Genomic DNA, 26,989 nt, shown 5'->3' with positions numbered 1-26,989 from the left:
CATATACTCATCGGCACTGGTTAAACTAACAGGAATGTTATCAACAATATCATTAATACTACTTACAAAAAAAGAGTTAAAATTTTCTGAGTTTAAAGGTGAATCAACATCTGGTAAGATAACAACTGGGCGCTCATTTGTTGAGATATTTTTTCTAATAATATTCCACATTACCCTGGGCTTGTTGCAGGCATTAGAAATACATGAGTTATTGAACAATAACTTAGCTTCCTTTACTTTCTTATTATAGACCTTTGTTAATAACTTGTACCTAACCTTAAAAGCTTCACAACCAGTATCTTTACTTAGATAAAAATAATTTAAACATTCTTCTTTTAACTTCCTAAGTTCACCAGTATACCAATTACCAATGTGTTTGCGTGGTTTAGCAGATCTTGGCCTAACGTAAGGAAAACAACAATTTACAAAAATAATGACTAGATTAAGAAATAACAATATCTTAGTATTTACATCATCTGCGCTGTAGATTTCATTCCAGTTTGTATCCTTAATATGATTACAAAAAACACCAGCGTTATCTTCTGACACCCTGCGCCTAGACTGTGACGCACCCATGGACCTCGGAGGATATGACTGTGTGGAAGCAGGAGCCAAGTCCAAACACATAGACGAACTTACGATGTAGTGATCAGACGCCGTAGTCGGAATAACAGTAGCCTTCCACCTCGAGGGATGCAAATTGGTTACATAATTGTCAATGCACGAACCATCAAGCATATTTAAAAGGCTGGGTCGAGTTACTTCGTCTCTTAGCATAATGTTGAGCCCAAAACTTGTAATTAAGTTACAAAAATCTTGACAGACATGAGACACGTTATCTTTAACATCGATGTTGAAGTCACCAGCTATAAGAACATCACATTCCAAGGATGCTGTTACAGTTAAAAGTTCTTCGAATTTGAGCAAGAATAACTCAGTATTGTCTTTGTCTGGAATTCGATAAATGCACACCAATAAAATCTTCAGATTGTCTAGGAAGAGAGCACTAATTTCAAAAACATTTACCAAGGCTAAACTGGTAATAATAGGCGCAGGAGACCAATTAATAGCATTGTTGTCCCTAATAAATATTGCTGAACCTCCTCTTTCTAACCGAGGCCTACTAAAGCTTGAACATAGTGTAAAGTTTTCTAGATGTAATGATTTTATGTCAGAATCCAAAAGCCAATGTTCAGTAATAAAAACAACATCACTGTTTTCGTCATTAGCAAATATTTCAACGAAGTTGACCTTGTCACAAAGATTACGGCAGTTCCATAGCAAGGTATTGAAGTTAAAATTGTTTAGGCCTAGGCCTACGTTTTGACAAGTTGACTAATCCGATTAAATGACAAATAACGTTTGTGTTGAGACACAACACTCTCAATTAGGTACAGTAGTGATGGTGAACCAGAAATTCAAAATCACAAAACTATAAACCAAACTTATAATAAATCCTGAATCTGGAATCTGGAATCTGGAATCTGTAACCTTTGACTATTAATGCTGTAACCTAAAAATGCAAAACCTTTTAAGTTACCTTATGAAGGTCACAAAAAAAAACACAGGTAATAATAAAAAGCTTATTATGCAATCAAGACCGAAGGAATTGACTTCTTACCCTAAATATAAATAACATGAATATATGTTACTAATACACTTTAAACACGACTTTTGAGAAACAAAACACACTAAAATTGTAAATTAAACTACAGCACTGACACTAACATAAACAATTATATTAGATCAATTAAACCTCTAGTGGTTAATATTTTTTTTGTCTGAAACTGTATTGTGGCCTACCTTGTTCCAGTGTTAGTATTTTTTTATTATACCTATTGCAGTTCAGAATATAATTGATAAACTTGTCTCAAATAAAAAATACAATTTGAATTTTGAAATAAATGTTAAATTAACATTTCTAATTATTTTCTCAAATTTTTAATCCCATTTTATGCTAGTTTTGAGGTATTTCTGTGCTAGGCAAGTAATTTGAAATAGCCGAAGTCAAGAAAAGATTTAAAGTGGCTTTTATCACACTCACAGCCGTTCAAATTAAATTAGGAATATAAAAAGTAAAACATTTTCATGTCCATTAAATTTTGTTTTTTTAATATCATGTTAAGCCATTTTTGAGGGCTTATGTTAAGAAATATCAAATAAACTTTGAGTAAAAAGGAAATCTTTCAGTTCTCGCATCCTCTGATGCCACAGTGCGTACGTATCATTATTTTATAGTTTTAAAACCTTTTTGATTTCTTTTTAAGCAAAAACATGTTCAAATACGTATATTACAATTACTTTATGATTTGAGTATTGGATTATAATGGTATAATCAATACTAACACAATATTAGCAGGGCAAAAAATAAAAGCATTCATCCTTCAACCATTATGTTTGATTAAAAACATATTAATAGGCCATCTTTAAATTTACTATTCGTACATGAATACACTCGTCCTCTTAGTTAGGTTTCTAATATTGCAATTCTAATTTAAGTTCTTAATTTTGTTCACATTATGTAGTAAATAAATATTTTAAATACATGACTGCTATTTAAGTAACTAAATATCTAATATGACAATATAACGGTCCTAATTGGTTGGTGTGTTTCGTTGCTGGTTCGGTTAAATGTTATTATGTATGTTTCTGAACTCAATGCTCCCCTCCCACCGCGATACAGTGCGCGGTCGGCTGGCTGGCTTCAAGGAAACTCGAGCATGTCCTCTCCAACCAAACAAAACTCCACAAAAATTTTTTATTGCTGATAACTCATTCTAAAGGTCCAACTAAAAATATAACATCAAAATAAAAATTAATAAAATGCTCACATTTTTAGACGCACAGCCTTAAGGCTGTTTAATCCTCCTAGATATACACATCAAATTTAAGGCCTTTGTTAGTCAAATACAATGTCAGTCAAAATGACACCCATTCAAAGATCTCCTGAGGGAAGACGCGAAGTCAGAAGAAAATCATAAACGTTGGCATAGGTCTATATGGACATCAAATTGAAGGTCTTTATTACATGAATACAAGATGCAAATTTGAGCTTAAAAGAACAACTGAGTAAAAAATGGCATCCATTTAAATATCAAAAATTACAAATTAATTAAGCAATGAAATTAAATGAGTTTATTGTGAATTCATACAAATTATTGACAATGTCATAAAACTGCTAAAATTAGCATAGTCAGTTAATGAATACAATATACTACACACAAGGAGACATGTTACAATACATATTTTAATATTGCAACCAAATAATCTTATTGTTAAGAAAAATTCAAGGCATATAAAATAATGGAAGTTATTAAACCCCATAACCAACTAAATCCAAAAGTAATTTGGTAAATTTGCTAGCTCTACTTAATAATTAATAAAAAGCATTTCAAAAAAAATTTGGAGGATAAAAAGGATTATTCAAAAGCCATTTTTAGAATTGAGATTTAAAAGTTTTTTTCAGGACATATGTTGTTGTTATTGAATGTATTAGCTTGTTGTATATTGTTAGTGAGATTACAATATGGCTTTTAATAGTTTTAGACAGTCTAAAAAATATATGGTAGCAAGGTTTTTATTCCTTGTATTATGAACAAGAGAATTTCAACTTAATTTAAAACTATAAAATAATGATACGTACGCAATGTGGCGTCAGAGGATGCGAGAACTGAAAGATTTCACTTTTTACTCAAAGTTTATTTGATATTTCTTAACATAAGTCCTAAAAAAATGGCTTAATATGATTAAAAAATCAAAAATTTTAATGGGCAAGAAAATGTTTTACTTTTTATATTCCTAATTTAATTTGAATGGCTGTGAGTGTGATTAAAGCCACTTTTAATCTTTTCTTGACTTCGGCTATTTCAAATTACCGGTACTTGCCTAGCACAAAAATGCCTTAAAACTATCATAAAATGGGATTAAAAATTTTAGAAAATAATTAGAAATGCTAATTTAATATTTATTTCAAAATTCTAATTGTATTTTTGATTTAAAACCTAAATTTAATAAACTTGTTGAAAACTGTAAAAATTAAAAAAAGTTAATACAGTTCTTATTTTTAATACTCCAATTAAATATCGGTAAAAATATATTATTTTTATTTTGAGAAACTTTTAGAGAACACAAATAAATTGATTATTTGTATAGATACATCATATTCGATCATATACGATACATACATCATACTTCATATACGATTTTAAAATCGTAATTAAAGAAATCATTTGTTCAAAGTCAAAAACAATTCATTCAACTTTGATCTTCAATAGTAAATCAAAATAATAGTTTTTATAGAAATGATTCATTCGATAGGAAATTTTATTTACTTTAAGAATGCCATCGCTGAATAACACAAGTGTTTTAGTTTGGCGGAAATTTTAATCCAAAACAGCGTGCGTCACGTTTTTCCCTATCTCTCCTATGTTAAAGCTGCGGCTTTTTGCCACTCTACGGCTCCGCCTGCCCCTCTAGTGTTCTGCTAAAGCTGGCTTCACCGCAACACGTATATTCCTATTCGCGTGCCCTCTCCTTAATGTTTAATCCTCTTAGATGCATATCAACATATGCTTACATTTAAGATTCTCTTCTGACTCCTAGGAGGGCGTCTCCCTGAGGAGGTTGCATATCACTGCATAATCTTTTCAAAATGTTTTTTATGCCCAGTGACTTTTCACCAAGTATTATATTTACTATATTTTAGTCTTTATTATTTTTTGTAATACTAGCTGTGTGCCCGTTCTACGCACGAAGATCCTATAGTAGTCAGTTGAAACCTACTTATATTAAGAACAGCAGTTAGTTTGCTTACTTTCAGAAATGCTGGCAAAGCTATTATAATTATATAAACCTTCGCAAATACGGATGTGACAGTTTCAAGCCAAAACAAATGCTTTGGAATTAAATGTCACCCGGATCGTGTTCCATTTTTATGTTATATCCAATGATTAAACTAAAAAAAAATGTTTTATAGATCTATGATTCATAGCCGTAAGGTACCTAGGCATTTGAAAGTTACTTTCCACAATGGTTAAAATTAGTTAAAATACTACCACAACCTCACCATTAAACACTTTATCCCGGTTGACATTTACATGATCAAAGGTGCTCTTGTCCTTTCCACCCTGCATGTATTTAGTATTTTAAAACATATTTTATTCAAACAATCAATCATAGTTTATATTGGTAATTTGGAGGCTACCCACATCGAAAAATGAAAAAGGTTAAATACCTTTTTGCATTTAGTTATATACCGTCAAATGATTGTTTTTTGTTTGTTTTTTCTTCGTGACAAAAGCTTTGGACTTCATGTTGTAGTTGTTTTTCCAGGTCACTTTTATGCAAATCGAAATAAAAATGTTACAATTCCTGCCGACTGCCTATAGTGGTCCTCAATCATCCAACAGGATTACGTGTTTCGGTATTATTATACCATCTTTAGATACTTATTATACAAAACTTGAATTTATTGACACATAATGCCACGTCACGGTTTTTAAACACAGTCACAAAACATTAAATCACGAATAAACCATTTACAGTAGCCCTAAAGAAAGCGAGAGACAAAAAAGGAGCATCGCATGCATTTCAAGTGTCGAGTAAAAGCTTTGAACCCAAAGGTTCATTTTCAAGCTAATACCAAGTAGTTAGAAAAATCCTTTTCATCTCGGGGGGAGTCATCATAAACTCAAAAACACTTAACAAAAATGTGGTCAAATTGCAATACAGTAGCCTGCTGGTAGGCGGAGAGGCGTGACATAGGCTCGTTTCACATATACCCGGCTTCTACCCGGCATGCCGTTAACCCGGCTTCTAGCCGGCACCGGCACGAGTGCACCTTTCACATTACGCCGACACCGGCACTCCGGCAGTTGTACTCAAGCTTGTGAAACTTGTGTGTCGTAGGGATGGAAATAGAACGTAATAGAGCAATTGTAATGTTAGGTACTTTGAAATAACTTTATTGCAATTGTACTTATATTTGATTTTTTTTTTAAATTTGATTCAGTTTGAATTTGAGTAAAATTTAATTCAATGTTATGTAATAAAATAAAAAAATAAATTGAGTAAAAATTCTATTTAATTCAAATAATTCTGCTCTTGAACTAAATTAATAAGTAGTTCATGGTCTATTCATGGACATGACCAAAAACTTTGCGAACAAATACCCAAAATTAATACCCATTAACTACAAAGAACTGAACTAAAAGTACTCTTGGTGCACCCGACAGACGGCAGGTGCCGGTTGTATGTGAACAGCCACATTGGGCCGCTATACCCATTACTCCAGCCGGCTTGTTTACCCGGCACCGGCAGCCGGCCTTCGCCGAGGGGGCACCCGGCATCCCTCGACTAGTACCCGGCAGCCGGGCAAGTAATTAACCGGTCACGACACATGCCGTGCATGTGTGAACGGTGCCATATACTTCTTCACCCCATTGCCGGTTAAACGACGCCCGGCACCCGGCAGCCGGGTAGATGTGAAACAGGCCATAGCCAGCAGAAGGTGAGCCATGACTCCAATTGGTGTAGACTTAAAAAAAGTTTCAATACAAATAAATTTTTATTTTGATGCTCTTTTGTGTTTTTTTTTTTTTTTTTACAGAGATAAGAACAAAAGATTTTAAGTGCAAATTACCAACTGTAAATACCATTACTGTGCTGGAATTATTTACAATTATATATTTAATATTCAATAATGAAATATTTATTAACCTTGTATCTTTATGTAAAGACTGTTATCTTTCGTACTTGCATTTGAAATCTGTTAGATTTGCTTGTAGGATTTATATTAGACATTCTTCTGGTGACTGTCAGTGAACTATGGAGAAAACCCAATATTAATTCTATGACACAACAATGCCGGTACCTAATATTTTAAATATTACTAACAAAGAAATTAAAAATTATTAGGCTACAGTTTTTACAATGCCAACTAGTTAGAACTTATCTATACTTCTAACAATAATGTGTAGTTACAACTTTACACAAAGCTATATCAGAAATTCTTTATATCGTAAGGTACTTTAAACAATTTCACCTTTCAATTTTAATTAAATTTAAGATACATTTGCTTTATTCATACCGTTCAGTAGATTTTCGTATAACTTCTTTTAGATCTGCATAAGGTGTGCTTTTTCCAAGGTTTAATCATTTTTTTAATAATACTTTTAATTGTCTTCTGAATGAAATACGCCTCTTTTGACTAGCATTATGGTTGATATCAAAATGTTTCTCAACATTTGAGTCCTCTGTTGTACATTGTGTTCTAACCCTCCTGCAGGAGAGTATCCGTGATGAGAGGTCAAGTTTTGTCTCCTCAAGGCCTCGGGATAGTCGGGATCAGAGTATCCGTGGATCGTGATTCTCGATTCGGATTTACCCTTACTAGAGCTGGCGGATGGTAAGTAATTGAGGTTTTGTATCATGGTAATGGATTATAAGCTTAATTGTAATCGAGTCCTAGTAAAAATGTTTTAAGAGAACCTTTCATAAAAGTTGAATGTCTCTGTATAAACATTATGCTTTCAATTAAAAATGTAATAGAAAGATTTGCAAAAAAATATATGAACTCTTTATGGAAAAAGTCTATTTCATGTCAATCATGAAATGAACTGTTACTTAGAATATAAAGTAGAATATTACAGTTAAGACTACTTACATAGTTCAAGATGACTTATACAATTTTCAATTAGCCTATATTTAAATTTCTAATAACCTGCAACTCAATTATTAAATTTTGAACGATAACTCATGAAAACTTTTGATATTTTTCTAGTCGATGACATTGTTATTTTATCAAACTTGCTCAGTTGTTACCTGTAGTAGTAAATAATCCGAATAACAATCAGATTTGGAAATTTTCTATCAAAAACATGAATATACAGTTTAAATTGAGGGCCAAGGTAAGTATGAATAACCTAACAAAGCCTAGATATATTTTATTCATTTGTTCAAACTGAAAAAATATTCTACAATTTTCCCTTGCTATTTCTTGAGTACAAAATGATAGGTTCCAGACTTCCAATAGATATTACTACGAACATGCTTGTGGAAAGTTACCAAAATAATTAATCCGAATAATCTGAACACCATATTTGTAATCTTTTAAACCTCAACTTCCACAAACAGGGAATTACCATTACGTACAGTAAATTCACATGGGCAAACAAGTGGTTACTTTTTAAAATTATTAATATTACTGTCCAACCTTTACATCTTAGGGGGCTAGATTTTTGCCTGGAACTGTTTTACACATTACATTGACTAGTCCTCGAGGATTGCTGTATTATCACATAGATAAAATCCATTGGTGATTGGCGGGATTTGAGCCCGGGACCTTACCACTAGACCGGCTCAATACCCAAACTAGTGGTGACTTCAGTGATAAGACGGTGGCCAGTTGTGTCCAGTTTACAGCCAGAAAACTGCTTCTGCTGACCTACCTTCAGCTGATAACAAACTGAGACTTTGTGAAACTCACATTTACATGGGATTGCATACATTTTTCAATCTATCAAAAATTACGATATAATTCTTGAAATATATCCGTTTTTGGCCTCTATCTTTTCCCAAAGTTAAAAATGAAACAAAAATATCCAAGCACTGACCACCCACTTTATCCTCCAGGTTCGATGTTCTGGTCAACGGAGGAGGTGCAGTGACACTTCAGTTCCAGCGGAGCCCCTTCCAGCCTCTCACACGCACCCTGTTTGTCCCCTGGAACCAGATTGTGGTGCTTCCTCCCATCACCATGCAGTTAGGGGACGATGCGGATGGATATAGAGGACCCCCGCACCCTGTGCTCTCCTTAGGTAAGTGCTAATACATCTGAAACGCTGGCTGGTATTTTCACAAAATGAACAACACAGTTATATAGGCTACCAAAGACAAATGAATGAACATGTGTATCCACACATCAACCTAAACTTCATTCTCAAATCTTAGGCGGTTAGAAGGGAAGTGATTTCATCCCCTCCACCTCACCCTAACGTTGAAACAACAGCCGGCAGCTGATGAGGTGATATTTACATTAAACTCAAAAAAAGTGGATTGGGTACCCAGAAAATCTTCCCCTTAAACCGCCTAAATTTTGTGGACTATAACTAGACTATTTTTTCACACTTTTTTAACAAGAGTTTGGTAGTTGATATAATGTTACCGTCTTTGTCTCAGGCGCCCCTAGTTTGACGACTGCACTGCACATGGTTGAGCCTTGTTTGGACCATGACAATACTCTTCTGGTACCAGTAGTCCTCTCAACATGGATGCCTGAGAAAGTCGGCGGTATGGCAGGAAAAAGTCTCATCTTTGCTGAAACTCAGGTTTGTTTACATAAGTTATCAAATTAAAATCATTTTTGTAAACAAGCAAAAAGTTGTGAAAAGATGTAGTATAAATAGTTATATAAGTAAGTATTCTTCTTTATTGGTCTAAAACAATTAAGGTAAGAATTTGATTACAAACTAGCTTTAAAAATGTATAGAAGTTTATAAGTTGCAATTTTTGTTTTAGAACAATATTTAAATTCTCTTTCTATGTACTTTCTCTCTCATTTAAATTGTATTTTAAACCAGTTAGCTGGAATTAAACTTTATTATGTGTGGTTGATTTGGCATTTCATCTTTTATGGAAGATTTTTCATTTAAGAATTAACCTAAATGAATGTTCAAGTTACGTTTTGAGCAATCTGTGGTAGTTTAACTTTTACTACAACTGTTTCAACAAATATCTAATATAAAAAAGTTTTAATTTCAGTTGAAAGTGTCACTTTTGAATACTATAATGTTTGAGATTGTCAAAAATATTATTAACTTATAGACAATAGCAAAACAAAATTTAAATGGACCAACCAAACGCTAATTAACACCTTACTTGACAATTTCTGACAATCTGAAGGCCAATCCTTTACAAAGTTAAAATTTTTATTTTTTAGTTTCAACCTATCTTTTGATCTGGAAATTTAAGCACAAATCTAACTCATAACTTTTTCCATCACAGATGCTGCAAGAAAGTATCCGTATCCCTGGATCAGGGCTCCATCTAATGTATCGCAGCAGCCTTGCCTCTGGATACCTCTCTAGAGTGGTCATGAGGCTCACTCATTCCCTCATTCCTCGGTCCCTCGTCCGAGTGCATGTTCGAGTGGAGATCGAGGGATCCGTGCACAGCAAGACCTACGAAGCAGATCCCAACCTCACTCACACCTTTGCTTGGAACAAGCGCAATGTTTATAAACAGAAGGTAGGTCCCTTGTGTGATTCACTTATGTTTTATCAGTACAAAGTTTGCTTGGTTCTCAATCTTAAATGATTTTCAAGGTTAAATTGAGTTGTAGCCTGGCTTGGAAATGTTGCTATAAGCAAGAAGTAAAACTTTTGCATAGTTACACGATGAGGAATAAAACTAATTTAGTTAACCTTACCACAAGTGAGAAATATTTAAATACGACTTGCATCAAATGGGGCTAAAGGTGCACAACAACAAAGTATCCCTGTACTGTATGTAAACCAAATTGAATGTTAAGCTACTTAAAGAGCAAATTAGAAATATAATGAGTGATAAAGCATACTACTCAGTACTCACGCTATGGATGATACCCCATCTACTTCAGTTATCTCACCATTTCATTTCAGTAAAATTTGCGTTTAAGAATCTTGAAATATGTTCTGATGTTTAGATTGTAAATTTTAAAGAACAGTTTCTTCAATCAAAATTTGTCTACCATTATATTTATTGGTTTATCCATGCAGCTCTTGATTTCATCATTATTGGTAGCCACTTTGATAGATGCAAAACCCATTAATATTCTTATCAAGTATTTTAACTTTTGGTTTGTAAGGTTACATAATTTTTTTTTTTATTATTGATGAATACCGCATGTTTAGGTTTATGGAGTGGCCCAGGCAAAGATATCGGTGGGCTACGAACACGCAACTTGTCCAAACATCATCTGGGAGACACAAACAGCTATGCTGCAAGGGTTTGATGTTGACATTTCTGATGTTGGGGGTTGGAGTCTGGACATTCACCATCATTATAACTTCCATGAAGGTTTGTATGTTGTACCAACTTGAAGTCTATTTTTTTTATCTGTGATCTTCCCTTTAGTTCATTTACTTTACTTTAATTAGAAATGGATAATTCCAAAGTCAAGTCATGAGGGCAATATCCCGAATGTAACCTGTATTGTCTTAGAGCTGTTTTGGACTGGGCAAGAATTGCCATCTTGAGGTAAGAATGTTTCTAAATTCATTACCCACCTAGCTACACAACTGTAGCTGTACAACTGGTACATGTTGTAATTTTTAAACTGAGTTTTAAAAGGAAATCTGTGATTTAAAGTCCTGCCGGACGTGAAGTGTGTGTTTTGCAAAATCTTTTTTATTTTCAAAAACTACAAAGCAATTAAAATTTACGCTTATGGTCAAGAATAAAAGCATATTGAGGCAGTGGTGCTTTGGTTTTAAAAATCCATAAAGCAGATTTCACTTTGGGGATTACAATAGTAGGCCCTAGTATTGTATCTGACAAATAGGTGAAAAAGGTTGATTAAAAATAATGGTTTTATTCATAAAGTTTTGGAAAGGTTCAGTGAAAAACATCCTTAGCTAATGCTGAATTATTGGATGCCCAATTAGCTAGGCATTATACTGTTGACTGTTTATACTACTGAATATAACTTCTAAAAACATTTTTATTTGGTCATAGGTATTCTGCAGAAGGGAGACGGTTCCACCTTGCATCTGAAGCAGTTCCCGCGCACAGTGCGTGTGGTGATGGGCACTGGACTACAGAGGCCTCTTGTGTGTAAGGACTGCGATGGTCCTGCCAAGGACGCGCGATTGCTGACCCCGGTAGCTCTCACCTCAGGACCTGATGGATCGTTGTATGTCGGAGACTTCAACCTGGTACGGCGTCTCACTCCACAAGGAAGTGTGTACACCGTGCTACAACTCAGGTTTGTACTGCGGCTTTGATGAAAATGAATCTGCCGTTTAATCCCTGTAGTCTTAGTCTATAGATTATTTATCCGTAGATGTTGTTACACGTATGTTAAGGATAACTATATATCTTAGCTTTTTAATAATTTGCACCTGAAAAGACTATGTGTGGATTGTCTTGATTTCTTGGGTGGCTAGCTGTATACTAGCCATACTATGTTATAACTATTGCGGTCTTTTGCACAACAGCTCGAGTCCTAGCTGCTCCGATGGCCAGTGGTCTGCCGACATAAAAACTTTTGAATCGTTAGAAGGCCAAAAGATCTGGTCACAAACCATGTCTTTTTTCAAAAAAAATTCTTCTAAGCAGTTTGGTCTAGTGAGCAACTTTGAACCTATAATGAGTTGGTAAAAAGCTGATATACATATACAGGTGGCAAGTGGTGTTGGGTGTGCAAACGATGGAGATAACTGTTGTGAAATAATAACAACTGGTCAATAGAGCCAAATAGGTTAACAGTTGAAAAGATAAAATAAATATAGCATATTCTAGACAGTGGAATCTCAGTTTGGCTTATTTTTTTACAATCTTAGCTTTAGTAGAAAGCTGATGTTTTCTAGAAACTTATACAAGGAGGATATACAATTACCAAAAATGTGAAAAAATTAACTCTAATTGTACTGAGTAGGCACTGTAATAAAAAAACACCTATCACAGAACGAAATAATCTGTTTACAAACAAAACTTTAAGTTACCTACTTGTCTGAATAATAACACTTCTGAACATTACAGTGCCACCCAAGTTTCCTACCAGTACTACTTGAGCCTCTCCCCAGCGGACGGTCGTTTGTACATCTCCGACCCTGAGAGGCATCAGATCCTGCGGGTGCTGAACCTGGACTCTGTCCCGGACCCCAGCATAAACTGGGAGCCGGCTGTAGGGTCCGGGGAAAGATGTATCCCGGGAGATGAGACCAGCTGTGGAGATGAAGGACCTGCCATCTCGGCCAAACTGGCACATCCTAAAGGTGATTGACGATACATTCATTCTTTTTTCATGATTAAAAGCTATATGTACAAAATTATAAGTTTGGTTATTTTTTTTCAAACTTTTTCATATAAGACAAATTATTATTCAAGTATTCACACATCTAATGTGACAGCGGAAGTCCACCGTATTTAATCAATTTGTCACTTCCAGGCCTAGCTATAGCAGCTGACAAGACCATGTACTTTGCTGATGGGACCAACATCAGGTCCGTTGACCCTGATGGTATCATTCACACTCTGATTGGACATCACCGTCATCTCAACGTGTGGCAACCAATACCATGTCTGGGAGCTATCCCTGCTCAGCAGGTAAAAACAGTAATTTTTGTTCTTAAAAATCATTTTTTGTGAATACTCTGTACTGTACACACATATACACATAAAGTAGCGTACTCTGTGACATAGTTCACACTATAAAATTCACCTCGATGAAAGAGTGGAGCATTTAGTCGATGTCAACATACTCAAACATTTAGAATATGAAATCCCGAAATTCCCAAAACAAAAGTTCAGGTCTTACAATAGGATGAGAGTATACAAGGGGTTTCAAAGTTGATAATATCACTGACTATTTGACTATATGTTCAATTTCTAATGATTTTTTCACTATCAGGCTCAACTGCAGTGGCCTACAGGATTGTCGTTGAGTCCGTTAGATGGCAGTCTTCACTTCATCGATGATCGTCTAGTGCTGAAGCTTACAGCTGATATGAAGGTCAAGGTTGTCGCTGGCACCCCTCTCCACTGCCACTCACACAAGGATGACAAAAAATCTGATGGACATGCTCCTAGAACTGAGAGTCAACATAAAAATCAGGTTAGTACACAAACAAATTAAGACCAATCTCAAGTAGTTTTTAGCGAATTTCCCTATAGGGAAGTAGCTATTACCGTAGGTCTCATGGTAAGACTTAGGCCCGGGACCGATTTACTTTTTCATTTTGATGTCCCCAGAGGCCAAAAACACCACTCGTTCAAATTTTTATATATGTATATATATATATATATATATATATATATATATATATATATGTGTGTCCGTGAACACGATAACTTGAGTAATTTTTATCCGATTTTGATGAAATTTGGTTTGAAGGTGTAAGGCGGGATAAACTTGAATGAGTTCGCGATCCAGCATGATCGGACCATGGGAACAGGGTTTTATGGGGGGTTTTATGGGGTAAAAATTGGTTTTTCTCACTTTTGACCCTCAAAACACAAAATTTCCCAACTTTTCTCTAAACCTTCTTAAAGAGCTTAAAAAAACAAACAATTCAGTATATCAAAGTGTTTTTGTACGGTTATTGGTTACGGAGAAAACTAAAAAAATGGTAAATTTAAAATTCCCATGTTATTCTTATGGAGAATATTGTAAAATGTTGTTGTTTGCTTGTTTATGGATATCTTTTGATCAAACTTGGCAAATATATTCATTTTATACTAAGCAATAATTATTTTACTTAAAATAACACACACTTTATTAGTTTCCTTGTAGCAGCAAACCTAGGTACTCGTTAAACCTAATGTTATTTAAATAGATCAATTGAAAATCAATTCAGCCAAATGGAAATTCGCTTAGGCGTCAGGTTTGCTGCGGCGGGGGTATTTTTTTTACTTTCTGAAATTTTGAAATTTTAAACAGTAGCACCTTTTATCTTTCAGAAAACAAATCCACCTATTTTATATAACGCATACTCATGGATGCATACCAAACAATTAAAAAAAACACACAAATTTCAAAGCTAGAAATAAAGAAAGAGGAACGTCAAACAAGCTGTAAACTCACAGCCACAATTTTGTAGATATAAACTGCATGGAAAATTTGAACTATGAACATCATATACAATTGATTATAAATAATAAAAGAAATCATAAAAGGGTTTTTATAGTTTGAGGTTGCCAAATAACAGTCAGTAAATCTTGTATCGTAAGTAAGATGAAAACTTGTTTTGCTTAGCAAACTTTCCAGCCAGAGCAGGGAGATCTTTTGAGATTATTGGAGCTTATTCAGAATAATAATTTTGCAATAGCATGAAATACTAATATGTTGATGAACAATGTGAGTTGAGAAATTGAAAACATGATTGGTTTCCAGTTCAAGACCAGTTACCTTATAACTGCAGATATCAGTCACTGGCTTGCTCATGTGATTACACAGTTCTTCACTCTTTCTACACCACCACCAACTATCAGGTCTCTGGTGAAAGTTAGTTGAGGTTTAAGAAACAATTCAACAAGTCAAGTTCCATAACTTGACTTTTCTAAAACTATTCCTTTTCTATAACAGAACCAAGACGACGACAGTCCATCCACGCTGGGACAAGTGTTAGCTTTAGCGTTCAGTCCCAACGGACAGCTGTTCATCGCTGATAGTGACTCTCGCAAGGTGAATGCCATCAGAGTAGTCGATCCAGCTGGTAGAATGGCTGACTTTGCTGGTAGAGGACACTTCTTTGACAAAAGGTATTTTATTTAATCAATCATGCAAAATAATCTATAGATAAACTGTAAGAATATTTTTTTAAATACAAGAAGATTGCTTTTAAACCTTGAGTTTAGTTTAGTTTTTGTTTTCCTTTATTTAGCCAAGTCTAAGAGAAAATGTTCTGATCACTTGTTAGAAAAAATCCTTAACAGTGCGGTGTATTACATGTTTTTTACACAAATGAAGGGCCTTCAGCAAGAAAGAGGCAGCTCCATTTTTGTCCAAATTAATGGTGTAGCATTTAAGGAGTTGGATTAGAAATAATGTCAAGTAATAATAGCTCTGTAGCAAAATGTCTTAATATTTATGCTGTGGCTAGTTAACTCATCATTGCCATCAATTAAGCAGCTTCATCAATGTGTTTGTGCTAATAAGCTTTTCCAACCTCTCTAAATATAGCTACACCTCTTCTATTTTCTATAGATGTTTTCCTTTCAGAGTAAAGTTCTCTTTTATAACATCATTATAACATTGATTGATTGATTGATCTTACCATTTCTTCAAATTCTTCTTTTTCCACTAATTTATCTTTCCAAGCCAGATTTTTCCCATTCTTCCTTCATAACTTTTTAATCGGTAAATAATTTAGCCTTGTCATTCTGATTGTTTATTATGTTGTTTTGTCACATCCAAACATAGGCTGTTCTTTTTTTTTTGTAAAACTGTATCAAAATGCCTGATTTGATGTCTGTGTATCACGTTTTGTGATCGACAGTGTCTGGAACAATCCTTCAAACAACATAAACCTACCATCACAAACAATGAACTTTAAACAAATAAAACTGTGTGGGTGCATCTTATATTCTAATTGTCTGTATAGTGTATATGTCCTGCAACTTCTTGCGCTGTATGTTTAACAACTTTGTTTCCGCAGGGAATGTGACTGTGTGGCCAGCAACAGTTCCTCCACTGTCCCATGTCAGTGTTGGACAGAGACTAGCATCACCTCACGTGAGACCCTCATGTCTACCACTGCTAGGTTCACCTCCATCTCTGCCATCGCTGTCTCTCCTGATGGTGTCGTTAATGTTGCCGACCAGGTGTGTTGCGGTTTTGACTGGTAGTAAATATTACATCTTCCCTAGAACTGCCGGGTGATTTTATGTCGAATCACAGCTGTTTCTGTAGAGCAACCAGTCACAAAATGGCCGACCCACTATTGTACTTATATTCAAGCTCACGGATTGATTTACATTAAGCATAAATTTAAAGATAAAGTTGTTGGCAATTTTGCTAACTCTCCTGTATTATTTTTAAGTTGGGATGGAATAATTGAATTTTTGTTTTCTTTATCTGCTGACTTGACATTCACAGTCATAATATGAATAAATAATAAAAGCATTCGATTTTCTTTCATGGAAAAATTTTAACAAACAATAGATAAGATCCAAAAATTAGATACAATTTCCTACAAAATGTATAAAATAAAACTTATCTTACTTATCTTACTTATTCATAGTTTGTATTTTGGAATTTTAAACCGGCAGTTCCAGGGTGAAGGTTAAAAGTAGTAGAAGTAAAAATAATCTTAAATTGATAGTTAGATTGTTAAATAAAAATTACCAACTAAAATCTAGTTAGTTATTTCTCTTTTATGAGAAGCAGTGCTCGATCTGAGAAGGAAAGCAGTGATATCACAGAACCTCTGTCTCCAGAGAATGGTTTGAAGTTTCAAACTATTAACAAACTATGTGTATTTCCAAATACTGAGGCTATGATATTTTTCCCTGCTTTAGGATATGCTCTAGCACAGTTGCCTATTAGGATAGGTTTTTATAGGGTCGGTGGAGGATGTAGAGGGGAAGTACAGCCCCCGCTATGTTTCAGTTCCGAAGAATGTTTTGATTCGGCTACATAAAATTCTTCAAACTAACCACTGATAAAATTAATTTTAACAACATTTCCAAATATCACTATAGCTTATGTCATTGTAATATTTTTCAGGGTAACCTACACATCCTTGCTCTGGAACACTACTTGGCCACTCATGACGAGAATGGAGAGTTTCGTATTCCCTACACTCCGACCGGAGAGGAATACATCTTCAACAGATACGGACAACATATCACCACCCGGGACATTACCACGGGGAAGCCGAAATACACATTCCTCTACAGCAAAAACACCAGCTTCGGCAAACTGAGCACGGTTACGGACAGCGCTGGCAACAAGATACTGTTTCTAAGAGACTACAGCAATGTTGTAAGTGTTCCAGTCTTTATTCGAACGAGTTTGCGAACCAGCATTATCGGACTATGGGAACAGGGGTTTATGGTGGGTTTTATGGGGTAAAAATGTTTTTCTCATGTTTTACTCTAAAAACATAAAACTTTACAAATTCTCTACAAACCATGTTGTAGAGTTTAAAAAAATAAATAATTTTTGATGTTGGAGCGTTGTTGTATGCTAACGGTTACGGAGATAATTTAAAGAAATTTAAAATTCCCATGTTATTCTTATGGAGAATAAAAAACTGTTGTAGTTTGCTTGTTTATGGATATATTTTAATCAAATTTGGCAATTTTGTTAGTTTCATTATAAACTATGAACCATTCAATAGAAAAACACACCTCAATACCTGCCCTGTAGCAGCAAACCAAAGTACTTATTAAAATTAATGTTATTTAAATAGCAATTAAATCTGACAATTTTAAGTGAATATTTTAGTAGTAATCCAGCCAGAGGTTAGTGAAAATTCGCTTAGTTTGCAGGTTTGCAGAGGTGGGGGAATTTTTATTTATTTAGTCTAGATAAGTTTATGGAGAAGTATAAGAACTAAGAAGCTGTAGTTAAGAAATAAGTTGTCCTATGAGTTTAGCATTGTGAAAAAGAAAACAGTGAAGAAAAAACGTGTTATTTTAGAACAGCACACTCTTTTGATGTTATGTGAAAAGATACCTTTTCACAGATATCTTATCTTTTATCCAGTTACAAATCAAATGTTCCTTTTCCAGGTGAGTGCCATAGAGAACACTCAAGACCACAAGTGTGAGTTGAACATCTCGGGTGTCGGGTTCTTGACCAAGTTCTCGGAGAAAGGTCGCTCAGAAGTTGTTCTGGACTATGATTCCAACACTGGACTCCTCACTAGCAGGGCTGACCTCATGGCTGGGGTGAGTACATGAAAACTGCTATCAACTACTAATTTTTATCTGTGATATTTGACGTTTTTATTCTTAAAGTAAATATTATTTTTGTTGAAAATAGCCTTTAAGTAGTAGTAGTAGTATTTAATAATTTTAAAAAATGGTTAGGTTTTGTATATTTAGACCAAATTAAACTAAAAATATTAGGTTTTAGAATTGTGGAAGCCACTGTTTACATTTCGAGTTGCAGCTCAAATTAGGCTTTTTGAAGTTCAATTGATCTAACAAGCATAAATCAATGTATTGTATTGCCTCAGGGTGGTTCCACATACCTATACCAGTACGACCACCTTGGACGACTGTCATACGTGGTGCTGCCTACTGGAGAGAGCATCAACCTGGCCTCTCGCCTGACAGCTGACGACCAGTTGGAGGTACAGGTGTCCTCTCCTGTCCAGGCGTCAGTCAACATGGAGTCCACAACACATGTCACCACCTTCAAGATGGAGGGCCACAGCAACAAGAAAATGACCATTAGAGAAGGTTTGTGTGAAAATAAAAAGTTGATAAGAATTCATTTTTAATGGTTGGCGACCTCCGATTCCTTGCAGGAATAAACTGTACTCATAAATTATAGTGGTGATAGTAAAACGTGACCGAAGACATCGCTGCCTTAAATTCTTAGTCTGTTTGCTGGTACCAACGTAGCCATAGACTCAACTCATTTCATAAAAAGTATTGTACATTAGCTTACTGTTATACTAAACAATTTTTCTTAAGGACTTCAGTTTTTGGATTTTCTGGATGTTCCTGATTTTAAGGTCTTGGGCTGCTCATCATTGAACATTGAGTCTTTCAAATTGAAGAAACTAGTTCTCCACACCTTTAAATAAATTTCTGGCAAGTAAAATCCCCCATCCTGGCTTGTCCTATGCTGGGAAATCTCATCTCGGACTCAGAGAGGTTTAACAGTACTTATTTGTGTCATTCAGAACATGGCTTCTATAGGAAGGAAATCAGATACCTTATGGAAGGTGGAAACATGAAAAAATGTTCTAAAGCAAAACCCAAAGTAGACTGCTGAGTTTTTGATAACCTGCAATTTACCAATGTCCTATTTGGGTAACAATTGTAGGACTACTAAATTGATTTCCTAAAAATGATCAGTTAAACAATTCGGTAATTATTAGTAAAAAAAGTTATGAATTAAATTTTAATTATGTTTATGAGGAGATAATACTCTCTGCCCACACTTGACCAGGTCTCGCCGGGTTGTCAGAAGCTTTGAGTCTGCGTAATGGCTCGTTCGTCCTGCGTCACCACTCAGGCAGCTCAGTGCAGGTGTCTGCGGAGGCACGTCACCCACTGCTGGAGCTGTCACTGCCAGTAGAGGCCGAGATGTTCAGACTGTGGAGCCGTCAGCTCGGCCAGCGTGGGCCAGTTGCCAACAGTATGGCCTGGACATACGCTCTGGTGGGCGACGCAGGCACTAGCCACCAGACTATACACCGCCAACTATGGGTACAATAATTGCTTGTAGATTATTAGATGTAGCATAATATACAACTTTATTACTATTGATCACAATTAACTTCCTGAGTTCAAGGAAGTCAGTTTTAGATGAAAGTAGATTTAGTTGAATTGAGCCAATGTCAGAGTGTGCTGATGTCAATCGTTGATTTCTGTTGAGCTTTTAACCAAGCCAAATTGAAAGGAACTATATATAGCACCTTTTATGTTGTTTCAAAAATATCACCAAGTAAATAATCAATCAAATTGTGACAGTGGCAGCACACTCTCTGAGTGACTTGTTCAGCTTATATACCGTACATATTACTGCACATGTTATTATATTTTAATAGAAAAAACTCTAAATCTGATCGATGTTGATGGGGCAACTTTTAGGTGATTAGTATACGTTTCTAAGGAACACTATTTTTGAACAAACTAGAGCATTTTGGTTTTTCTAATTAAAACATATTTTAAAATTGGAAAATGTTGACCCATGGTACAAAGTTATTTTATCAGTTTAAATCTTTTGTATATAACTCTACAGTAAGGACAAAAAAAAACTGTTGACTATGCTTTGGCTTTAACTAGTCTTTGAAATAGTATACCAACTTTTTCTTTTTCTTATAGGAAAATCTAATAGTTTATAGGTAGTTTGTAAACATCTCATATAACCTTCCCATATTTATAAACTATTTATTCAAACATAAAATGTACTTTTGAAGTAACAAGAAAAAATGTTTTTCTTCTTTCTTGAAACTGCAACCATCAAAAAAGCATAGAAGTTGGTGTTTTACATCAAAGTTTAATCCACAGACAAATAAAACGTCTTATCTACTACAATAATACCCAAACAATTTTATCATTTTTTTTAACCACTAAAAATGGAATCAAAGCGATAAATCAATCCTTTATCTATTGTTCTCTTATGTTAGGTGAACAACTCGCGAGTACTAGGTGTGATGTATGAGCAGAAGACAGGCAGAGAGACTATCCTGGACAGTGAGAAGGAACCGCTGTTGGAGGTAAGGTTTGACGGCAACGGACTTCCTCTCTCCTGGCAACCTGGGCAGACATCACTCCCCGTCAACATCACTTATGACAGGTAAGATAAGATTAGATGCTGACATAGGTACCAAAATGTATTTTTCGAGAAAAAAACATGACTGAAGGATTAGTGTTGATGGATGAGGTGATAGATTTGTTACTGGACAAAGTCTGGGAAAATATCATAATTCTTTTCCATCCAACGATTTCTGAAAAATAAGTGATTGTTGCTAATTATTAGACAGTGTGTTTGTTTATTTCATCAACAAATATTCGTAAAAGGTTTTAGGTGTTAATAAAAGTATTGAGAACCAAAGATGTTTTATGATTTATTTACATTTAGTATTTACAATTTTAGTATAAGTAATACATGCATATTCCTGGGTTTTAGTGTTGTTAACAAGTTTCCTTTCCTTTGCAGATTTAACAGAATAGAGAGTTGGGCGTGGGGTGTACAGTCGGAACACTACAGTTATGACAGACATGGACTGCTGGCAGAAATCAAGACCAAACAGGATGGAAGCACTCTATTCTCCTACAATGACGGAAACATGGTAGGAATACAATACTAAAAATAGTTAGTAAAATGAAAACAATACTGTTTTCAATACTGTACAATAGTTTACATTTCCATTCACAAAATATCCATCCTCAATGCTCAAGTTATAGAGGTTGAGATGTTTGAACTTAAAATTAGGCATCCTGTTTTGTGTTTTTGGTTGGAATACTGGAGTGCAGCAAAGTAAAATGAGTGGGACATAAGTAAGTAAATGCATCAATTAGCTACTTTGTGTGATATAATCAATGCAATGAAGCCTGCTTTGTCAGGTAACTGTAGGAAAAATTAATTTACTTTTTATCGACTCATACTCCTCACATTCCTCTGTAGATGTGGTCTAGTACCACCCGGTAGTGAGTGTTCATTAAGTTTTTCTGTTGAACACCTCCAATCTCTGTACACTGTCCCATCTCCACTTGCTTCCATAGTTTTTTTATTAATTTTCTCATAGTTAAGTTCTAAGGTACTGTATATTGATTTTTCTGTCTAACCAAATGTATTGTTCAATTTGTTCCTATTGTGAACTTCGCTTTTAATAATAAGGAACCAATGTCTTGTAATTAATTTTCTAAAGTTTGTTAGCTTCAATAATCTTTCAAGTATTTGAACAAACTTCATACATTTGTAAATTATCTATTTATGATATGTTCCATCCTGTCTCATAGCTCAGTCACATAACCCTGCCGAGTGGTCGCAAGTTCACACTGCTGTATGATGAGCTGGGAGGCCTACGTCACGTAATGCTGCCGTCTGGAACACGTCACTCGTTTTCAGCACAGCCGTCCATCGGTTTCATACGTTACACATACACTCCCCCAGGGTCCACCAGAGCATACCTCCAGCACTTCACCCACGGGGGACATCTTCTACAGACTGTCTATCCAGGGGATGGTGCTCGTGTACTGTATAGATACCACAACTCTGACCAACTGGCTGAGGTAGGTGGTTTGTCATTACATTCGTATCCTCCTCCTACCCTTCCACCAACTCCTTCTCTCCACAGTAAATCTTCCTCAATTTTATGCTATCTCATTGTCATCTCTCTCATCTCATCTTTCTTCTTCACAACTCAGCTGATCTTGAACAGTAAAAAAGCTACACAGATCATGTCTATTCTACACTTATCTTATATTGTATCCTATACCATAGATAAAACATACTCCCTTAGTAGATTTCTCATCCTTATGGAACAGCTGAAGACAATTTTATTGTTAGTTCATGTACGGTTTATGTAGAGGTCGTGTTTTGTTTACAATTTGTTTCCCGTTATTACAGCCATTTAAAACCTCGTTTAACCAAATAATACGATCTAATCATAAAAAATAACTTGTACCCTAGTTATATAACCAAACAGTAAAGCACAAATCAAGAAATTAACCCTAAAATAATGGAAACAAAGTTCCATCGACACTAGCGCCTTTGTGTCACGTACATGAACTAGACACGAAAAACGTGCTTCAAAATTAACAATGGGATGAGAAGTCTACTTGTGTTGGTTAGTCTATGCCTATACTCTTATATGAGCAATGTTTGCTTGTATGTATGCTTGTATGCTTGCTTGAACAAAGATCTCAAAAACGGCTTCGACGATTTCCTTAAATGATGTAAATAATAATAAGTAAGTAATAATTAAAGACTCCGAACAAAATCTAATTACATAAACAAATTAAATTGAAAGTCAAAACTTTCATTGGCCTCATGGGTTGCTAAATATTCTAATTTTCCGGGAAAGTTTGTGAGTCATGGAAATCAATGGTAAATGGTCATGGATAATCATGGAAATTGTTGACAAATCTTCTGTGGACACCCTGATACATTTAAATTTAAATTAATAATACACGGATTAATGAGCTGGTGTCACCTGTCTGCCATGTTATCATGAGACATCTGGCGCTAAACAACACCACTTGCGACGTTGCCAATTCTACCAGACCACGGCCTGGAGTTAAAGGTGGCTGTGATTGTACCAATAGCTTGAGATACAAATGTGTGAAGACTGTTACTGAACCTGTTGAATCAATCCCATCTACCATTTGCAACTATAAAGTCCTACTTACCATTTAGCAACACAATTTCGGAACAGTCCTGTTGTACAACACTTATTAATATATTTTCCCCACCAGGTTGTTCATGGCGACGGAGTGACTCAGATCAAGCATGTTCCCAACACCAACCTGCCTAGTCAGATTCTGCACACAGAGAAGGACTTTGAGTATCGGTGGGACTACCAGTACAGTGGTGGACTACTGCAGGAGGAGCGACTGGACTACAGTCCCAAGACTGGCCTCAGCAACGCCAAGTTCACCTACCAGTACGACGACAACTTCCGAGTCATCTCTGTTCAAGGAAGGATTGGAGGACAGAGTCTACCTGAGCACGTGGTGCAATACAATGCTCGGACAGGGGCTAAACAGCAACTGGGTCAGTTCACGGTAAGTAGGCAAAAGGAAGATATACTAATGTATTTTCTGTTTATCCATATTATTCATAGTTATATATTCTTTATTTGAGATAACAACATGTTACTATCATAGGGCAAGACAAGAATTATTGGACCTGAAAACATCTTTCTTCCCAACAACCTAGAACATACTCATAGGGCTTGGTTTTTGTTAAAGACGTTTGCTTTTAAGTAGCATTAAAGTGTTGAGTGTCTAATTTAACAGTAATCGCAATGGTGCTGACTGTTCTAGCTTGGACCCTGCTTAAAAACATAACAAAAAATGTTTCTTACAGTTGAAATATCCCATTTAGAATCACACATCGTTCTATAAAATTTTTTCTGGTATAGCAGGCTTGGTAAATGAGAACTAATTCATTCACACACAAGAAGTACAACAAAATTACACTGTTCACATGAATCTTGGACTCTATGACAAAAATTACTTATAATAATCATGGTTTCACAGTTTTTATTTGTAATATAAACATAAATTATGTAAAATCTCGTCATTTGTCACAGCTGAGTTGGCCCCAAGACAACGAGACTTCCCTGTCTGATGGGACAGCTGTGTTCAGCCGAGTCACCAACTCATACTTTCAAGTGGCTTCAGTCTCCGTAACCATCCACACGGTCGAAGTGTTCCGGATGGAGTTTGCTTACGACTCTAGGAAGTGAGTTTATCTTGAAAAATAATCTGTAACTTCCAGGGAAACCTAGAAACGAAATTGCAGCTGAGACTTATGACAAACCTCTAAAGTACAATTAAGATTAGTTTTGCCTCCATAACTTGAATTATTTGTGCTCTTTTGATGTTTTAATTAGTTAATGAAAACTATAAAAGTATTAAGTGGAATTGAATACATGTCCATCCCAGTTTAAACCTTCCAGCCTTAACTTTTTTAAATATACATTGACATTTGCTAATTTTATTACAAGTTACTTCAACATTTTTATATATACAATGAATAAACTTATTTTAAAAATTCCTTTTTCTCAGTCGCGTCAGCCAAACCCGAACTTACACCCGGAACGTAGGTGTCAACATGTATACCAACATCAAGAACTTGACATACGATCCCGATGGACAGTTGGCAGCAGTGGAGGCCCAGGAACCTTGGGGATTCAAGTATGACAACAATGGAAACATGCTACATCTTACATACAGGTGTGTAACTTACTGACAGTGTTGTACAATGTACATGTCAATATTTTAATTGTATAATATTAAATTGGTCTAGTAATACTTGCTGTAAGTATAATAATTGTTCCATATTGCAACAGAAAAGGATGTTGGTTTGGTACAACCATAAGAAAAGTCAGTGATGTAGCTAAGGTTCAAAACTGGACCAAGTTTTCCTTGAACATTAGGCTTATAAGGGATATAACGAATAGTCTGGGCCAAAGAAAAAGCTGATTGTATTTAGTAACAAAGCTAGACTGGCTGCCCCACTTCATTACACTCGTCATTGACTAATATTCAACTTATATTAGCCTCCCAAATTGTGGTCAGTGACATATTTTTTTTTATTTACAATAACTAGAGGGTAAGAAAACACAATGGACATATCTGACCAATATAGTGGCTCAAGCAAGACCCTTGAAAAATCCGTCTTGTTATTCAACTTTAGCATAATTGGATGATGATTGGTTTTGAGTACCGGTACTCAATCATGAAGTGAACCTTACAATTTACCAATTACATTTTAAATATTAAGGTTTTACTTACATGTTGTACTGTCTATTGTAGGGCAAACACAATCCCAATGGAGTACAATGTGATGGATCGTATCGTGAAGCTCGGTGACGGAATGTACAGATATGACAACAGAGGTTTGGTGGTGCAGAACGCAAGAGAGGAGAAATTCCACTACAATGCCAAGGGATTGTTGGTGAGAACTTATGTCTAACATGTTGCTTTAAAACCTATTCCTTTTCAAGAAAACACTGGCACAACCATATTTTTCATTTCAACATTTGTTATTTTGTTACACTCAGTACTTGAGAAGTGTACATGATTATTGATTTTGGTTGTTATTTCCAGATAAGAGCCACCAAGCGAGGGAGGTTTGATGTACGATACTACTATGATCACTTAGACAGACTCGCCACGAGGAAGGACAACTATGGAAATGTCACACAGTTCTTCTACACCAATCACCAGAGGCCTAACGAGGTAAAACTACAATGATTTCAAACAGCTTTTTTACAAAATTGTTTACATGATTTAAAAAAGCCCTTAGTTTTATATTTATTAAAACTATTAACATACACACTTATTGGTGTAAATTAACTTAAAATAGATGGATAGTCAAGGGAATACAGTGCTCATCTAGTAGTCAGAGGGGAACTGGTTGATTCTAAACAGTTGGAGGCTTTTTGTTGGTTTCAGAACTGAACCCAGATGTCCTCGATCATTACTAAGATCATAACTATGAACAAGCTGATCTTAGTTAGTAACAAGCTAACCATTCATTCAAAGGTCGTCCAAACCTTTGCCTTATGCACCGTGGTGTGTCGTATAATATATTTTTTTAAATATTTTATATGTATCAATGCATATGGCATTTTTATAGTTTTTCATCTAATTTTTTGTAAGGAAACGGTCTAAACTCTTTTTTTTACTATCTAACAAAAAGTTTGGTGTTAGATAGTATCATTAATTCATAGCCCCAAAGACAAATGGTATCTGGATCTGGAAATGGTCTTGCTTTTAAAATAAGCAACTCTCAGAATTGAAGGTGAGCACTAAAACCACTCACATACCCAGCTACCCAGTCACTCACATATTCTTACAATTATATTCTTAATGGTGTATGCTAAAATCCAACCCTGACCAAATATTGTAATTCTGTTCAACAACACTG

The 26,989-nt window shown here is 35.2% G+C and overlaps 1 protein-coding gene across 4 annotated transcripts in view; it reads left to right on the top strand.

The window, feature by feature from the left end:
- LOC128989814 (teneurin-a-like) overlaps positions 1-26,989 on the top strand; it is an 880,316-nt gene that overhangs the window by 845,698 nt on the left and 7,629 nt on the right. For all 4 annotated transcript variants that reach the window (XM_054411875.1, XM_054411876.1, XM_054411874.1 and 1 more), the window contains 23 exons: positions 7,286-7,405; positions 8,632-8,816; positions 9,178-9,326; positions 10,003-10,245; positions 10,890-11,055; positions 11,713-11,962; positions 12,739-12,974; positions 13,148-13,305; positions 13,610-13,813; positions 15,284-15,459; positions 16,356-16,521; positions 17,426-17,683; positions 18,436-18,594; positions 18,885-19,110; positions 19,829-20,088; positions 21,012-21,181; positions 21,545-21,677; positions 22,348-22,620; positions 23,806-24,114; positions 24,645-24,796; positions 25,123-25,290; positions 25,873-26,014; positions 26,167-26,298. In XM_054411875.1, coding sequence (XP_054267850.1) covers positions 7,286-7,405; positions 8,632-8,816; positions 9,178-9,326; positions 10,003-10,245; positions 10,890-11,055; positions 11,713-11,962; positions 12,739-12,974; positions 13,148-13,305; positions 13,610-13,813; positions 15,284-15,459; positions 16,356-16,521; positions 17,426-17,683; positions 18,436-18,594; positions 18,885-19,110; positions 19,829-20,088; positions 21,012-21,181; positions 21,545-21,677; positions 22,348-22,620; positions 23,806-24,114; positions 24,645-24,796; positions 25,123-25,290; positions 25,873-26,014; positions 26,167-26,298 — 4,435 coding nt within the window. The remainder of the gene's footprint in view (positions 1-7,285; positions 7,406-8,631; positions 8,817-9,177; positions 9,327-10,002; positions 10,246-10,889; positions 11,056-11,712; positions 11,963-12,738; positions 12,975-13,147; positions 13,306-13,609; positions 13,814-15,283; positions 15,460-16,355; positions 16,522-17,425; positions 17,684-18,435; positions 18,595-18,884; positions 19,111-19,828; positions 20,089-21,011; positions 21,182-21,544; positions 21,678-22,347; positions 22,621-23,805; positions 24,115-24,644; positions 24,797-25,122; positions 25,291-25,872; positions 26,015-26,166; positions 26,299-26,989) is intronic.

This window comes from Macrosteles quadrilineatus, unplaced genomic scaffold, assembly GCF_028750875.1.
Source record: "Macrosteles quadrilineatus isolate MER2022 unplaced genomic scaffold, UCM_ALF_1.0 Scaffold_3__2_contigs__length_128488019, whole genome shotgun sequence".
Lineage (NCBI taxonomy): Eukaryota > Metazoa > Arthropoda > Insecta > Hemiptera > Cicadellidae > Macrosteles > Macrosteles quadrilineatus.
This window is presented reverse-complemented; position numbering and strand designations above follow the sequence as displayed.